This window comes from Zeus faber (assembly GCF_960531495.2).
Source record: "Zeus faber genome assembly, chromosome: 4".
In the NCBI taxonomy this organism is placed as follows: Eukaryota; Metazoa; Chordata; class Actinopteri; order Zeiformes; family Zeidae; genus Zeus; species Zeus faber.
Window position 1 is genome coordinate 22176047 of NC_137191.1, and position 5336 is coordinate 22181382.

Below are 5336 nucleotides of genomic sequence, written 5' to 3' on the forward strand. Positions count from 1 at the left end.
TAAAATAATCACTCAGTCGATGGCCATTAACAATTAATTTTGTGTCATTGTGCTCTGCCTTCGCATGCGCGGCCGAGCGCTTTTTAAGCATGATGCATGGATGTGGGGGTGGGGCTACTCATATGGTAGACATTACCAAAGAAAATAAGCTGCCTTGGACGTATGTTTGAATAATGACATCCGTACACCCCTCGTACGCCTTTTGTCGCTGGCATGTAACACAACAACTGGATTTCTCTGTGGCTCTTTGTGTCTACTGTACCCCCGTCATCCTTTGGATCTAATGGGAGCTGACAGTAAAACCTTGTTAAGGGGCTTATTAATACTCGTGTATAGGTGGGGGATTAAGAGGATGATGGAGCAAACCTCGCCTCTCCGTCAGAGTCCCCGGCCAGGCAGGCAGATTTCGGGTCAAAGGGGTAAGCACATCCAGGTAGGGATGATAAAGTATGATAAAGACAACGAGGTCCGGTTCCCGAGGGCGAAGGGGGATCTTTTCTAGGGTGACCACATTTTGAAAACCCTAGGCTATGTTTTGTTTGTTCAATAACTTAACATAGAGGCACGGGGATGGGCAGAGGAGTCGCTTAAAGTGCCGGCCCTACACCCACACACACACACACACACATATGCACACACGCACACACCTCGGAAGGCACACAATTTACAGTGAGCAAGTATACAAGTATACGTATACTTATACAAGTACGAACAACTATTTTAATTCTGCTGAAAACCAGGACAATTTGGTATTTCACAGATATCTGTCGGGACTTGTGACACACAGCTTGAAACTGGGACAGTGCCGGACAAACCGGGACGTCTGGTCGCCGTAGTCTCACTTTCTACACTTCAAATCCTTTCAGACACACTGAAACATTGCTGCTGGCTTTCAGTTAATCTTCATCATGCAAAACTCACTTTTCAGTGCTTGTGCACATACATTTGGGCCTCTGATGGGCCAACGAATACACAAACTGTGGAATAAGGCAACACAGTCAGTTTGTTGTGAGCAGTCTGAAGCCATGCTCAGACCGCTCCGACCGCTCAGACCGCTGATTTTTGTTGGAGGATGGCTCTTCCCACAAAAAAGAGAAATATATTAACTTGTGTAAAAAGGAGCATATATAGGTCCCCTTTGAACTATATAATTTTATAAAAATTGCCAAGCAGCCACATTATGCCTCTTTGCTTCGCAATCAACCTCTCCCATTTGAATTGTCTCTATCTATCTAGCTACTCCCTCTCTAAAAACTCCTTTCATTCAACCAAACAATACACATGAGTATAATTTCCATGCTGTATTTCAGGATTTATGTTTTCGTTAATGGAACTCCTTTGTGAGTACTAAAATAACTGTGACTTTTTATTTGCAGACTTTTGGCTTGTTGCTTTTAGTACCGCCAAACTGTACGGACTGATAAAACCTCCATAATCACCACTTCCATTAGAGCTGTTATTTTAATGGATCCTTGCCATCTATTACGATCCGTCGTTGAGAAAAGGGAAGGTGTTTTATGGCCTAGACCCATCCATTTTATTCTTAAAATAAAACACAAAAAGAGTCACTTTGCCAAAGTTCACTCCAAGGATAAAGATTTAAAAAAAATCTGAATCGCTGTAGTTTAGAGGATGGATATTGAAAAATGTTTCTTTTAAAACAACTTTGTTGGTTAAACAAGGTTTGATGTAACAAGTCAAAGTGCATCGCTTTCAAATGAACACTCATCTGGTGAAATAACAAACCCCTCTTCCCCTCTTCGATATAGTGTCTCAATAAATATTAAACTCAGCATCATGTTATTTTACTGAGTAGTGCACATCATGACATCCCTGACTGCATTGGAGAATTTTGCTCATACTTCAACCTCCCTTTTTGTTCCCGCCCGGCTGCTCCTCCCATCTATCTGAAATGTTCCTCTTTGCCAGTGTAGTTATAGGAGTTATCCAGTTCAACATGTTTCCCTAATTTGGATTAAAGACATGCCATGGTGAAAATTGGTAATTATTCAGGGGCCCCGAGGCCACATAGTCTGGACAAATTGAGGTGTTTTGCCAAACCAAAAGTGTCTATTGATTTTTTTTTTAAATGTGTAATGAGATGAAAAATTTAACTGGCAAAAAGTAGTACCACCCCCCCTGAAATCTGTCCTCAGGTCACTTCAGAAGTAGATCTTGGTCTCAAAACCCGAAAGAGGAAAGAGAACAAATCGTATATATTTTCATGGTTTCCAGAATTCCTGCCAATGGGGAGGGCTATAGAATGTACCCTTCACAGAGTACTGGGTTATTTTGGCAAGATCCGCATGCATGTATTTCATGTAGCCAAGTGTGGTGTGGGGAGGGTGTGGTTTGAGCATACAGCCACACTTGACCTGGGTCTAGGTAATTGGGGGCCCAGGATCAGAGTGGCTGCATACCTGTTGCTCGTTGGTTGGTCTAACGGGCAACAGGTAAAACCCCCATCCCCACACACACTCAGGTGAGGAGCCCTTGTCATGACACATGTCTATCTGCTCCTGGGCTTATTCCAACGAACCCACTCTCTACAATAAACTAGTGTCTACAACCCCGTCGTCTGTGTCTCTGTGCTGGTCGTCCCTGAAAATGCCACTTGGGTGGCGGGTGGTAGACAGAACTACCACAACAAGTTTTCATCAGTTTTTGGTCAATAGCGGTAATAGATGTGATTGGTCGATCGTGGTTAGGGTTCTTTTTTTTTGTTTTGTTGCTGAATAATGACCTTCAGAGTGATACAACTCCCCTAGGACCCCTAGGGGTCCAGATTACCCTGTCGGGGCTGGTCATAATGACCGGCTGGCTGGACATTATCCCTTGCTAAATGGAAGGTAGGGCAGTGGGGATTCCCATGTGTGCGATTACGTTTGCTGAGGTACATCTTGTGCTGTACATCAGGGTTTAGTTGGACTCACCTGTCCAAACAGCTTGTTGAGGTAGGAGATGTACGCTGCAGCCACGGCTGAGCTTTTGCTCAGGTTCCTCTTGCTTCGCGGATGACCATCCTCTTCTCCAGAGCCCTTCTTAGACGAAGTGGGCGAGCTGCAAAGTGTATATGGGTGTGGAAGTGTGCGTTTAGGAGAGTTCAAGTTCAAGTTGAAGTTCAAGAGATTATTTGTTCCATACATATACATACAGTCATACATATATTTTAGTCAACCCTGGTGCTGCTACCCCCCTTAACAGTTTTGTAGTAAGGGCCTGACTGGTGATATGTAGAGAAGATACTGCTCCGTCGAGCCTCCCTGGTAGTAATTGAGTGCCGTGATAGCCAACGACAATGAGGCTTAGTAGGCCAGCGATTCAATCATATAACATCGTCACCGAGGGAGGAAGACAGGCACAATTTAAGCTTTACAAGAGCCAACTAATTAGGGAGGCTTGTTGTTTGTAGCCGACGTACGGATCAATGACACTGATCTGGGAATGGAAACAAAGACGATCCGTTCCTCATGCCTGGCTCAATACAGGGAACGTTACATCAATATTTAGAGAGAAAAGCAAGTGGAAAAACAACCAGAATTTCTTGGAGAGGCTGAGCTGCATCGCCTTGTTCTTGAACCTCCCCCTAGAGGGCGACCTGCTGGCCGGTCCTCCCTTGCCTCCTCTCTGAGACGCACTGGAACAGAGAGACAGCATCGTTTCGTCAGTTCAAAGACAACCACCTTTCATCTCTGTCGGACCCTGTGAAGACGCTGACAGCTTTCTGAATATCAGATCAATGGTGACGTGACTGATGGAAGCGTTCGCAAGAAGAGTGTTTTTCATTTCCGCCGTGAACTTGTTTGGACTTGTTGCTTTGTTCAAAAGTCAATTGGCCATTTCAGACGGTGTTTTTATGCAACACCTTATACCCAAAGAACTCTACAGTAACAGTTGTAGACTTTAGTAAGTTCCTTTCGTAGTTCTAAGTATTCGTTTACTTTACCCCCTTTGCCTTCAGGTTGGGGTGCTGGGGCAGATTCACAGAAGTACCTTTCTTCTAGAAGTTCTTTCTTCAATCTTCTTAAATATTGTCTTAAGAACATTTTTTAAGAAAGTATTATCAAGGAAACTTAAGAAATTTGTCAGAAAATGGACTACTCTGGAATTGCCATTAAAAACATTCTCATGAACATCTTAGGAGGCCTGCTTGAGAAACGTCTTTAAGATTTGTCTGAAGAACGCTTTTGCGAATCCAGCCCCCCGAGCTCAATCTCCGCAGTCAAAGGGTGTAAAGAGATCTTTGGACCAAGGAAACCCAATCAAACATACAAACTCCATGTCTTCCCAGAACCTCCATTTTCCTCCAGAACATTTTTTCTTTTCAAATTATTATTTTGTCATGGTCACGTCCCACTAACCTGGCAGCAGGGGATAGTCTGCTGTCTGGAGCTCCCTTCACACCTTTCAGAGACATCCTGCCTAGAAGACAAAGACCAGGTGCAAAATGGTGAAGTTAGCGGGTTCAAAATAAATAATGGAACACGACTAAACAGGAGTGTAAGCGATGAACGGTTGTTTGGGATGAATGAATTGGAAAATTTAAAAAGAGACACAACATCAACTTGAAAGTTGACATAATATACGATTAGAATAAGACAGCATTTTTTTAATCCCCTGGTGGAGAAATGTGGATGTTACAGCAGCTCAGGTTTAACAAAATATATAAATATAACATACAGGATATAATTTACAATGGATAAAATAGAATATATGTATAAAATATCAAATAAAGCCATGTGCAATGTAGCATGTGGTAACAATAATATAGATAAGCAGCGTCTTTATTCAATTGACCGTGCAGGGAGTAGTTGACAATGTGCCATAATGTCTTTTTCGGTTTTTTTTTAAGCGTAGTAAATAATCCTTTTAAAGCCTGGGATGTAAATGTCACTCCCAATTTAGACGTGAAGAAGACCAGACAGGTGGAACGAAAGAGGGAAGAGTCCAAGCCTCCTACCTTACAGGTGACACATTTATACGGACAGCAACCAAATAAATAACGATGAAGTTAGGGGAACAATATGATTGAGAGGTTGCAAAAAAACCCCAAAATAAGTAAGAAACGGGAGCAGGCGTGGAGAGGCTTCTGCTTTGGGTTTGAGGGACGCACCATGACGCTCTAACATGGGCCTTCGCTTCGTTCCGACACCGGCGCTTTGACACAAGCGCGTCACGCAGCACACAGAACGCCCGCCGCCCGTAGTGATGCCCGCGGATGGCTGTTGTCTGTTGCACGCCGAGACGGACGCGCACGGCCGATCACCGGGGCCCCAACGAGAAGAGACGCCGCGAGGAGCCCACCGCCCCCCTCCCCCCATTCACCACTTGATGGG

General features: G+C 44.0%; 1 protein-coding gene across 1 annotated transcript in view; it reads right to left on the reverse strand.

The window, feature by feature from the left end:
* Positions 1 to 4417, reverse strand: part of cabp4 (calcium binding protein 4) — a gene marked incomplete at both ends in the record, with an annotated part of 13889 nt that extends 9472 nt beyond the window's left edge. Inside the window, 3 exons of the mRNA XM_079999485.1 lie at positions 2934 to 3060; positions 3536 to 3637; positions 4362 to 4417. Coding sequence (XP_079855611.1) covers positions 2934 to 3060; positions 3536 to 3637; positions 4362 to 4417 — 285 coding nt within the window. The remainder of the gene's footprint in view (positions 1 to 2933; positions 3061 to 3535; positions 3638 to 4361) is intronic.
* Between the last annotated feature and the right edge of the window lie 919 nt (positions 4418 to 5336).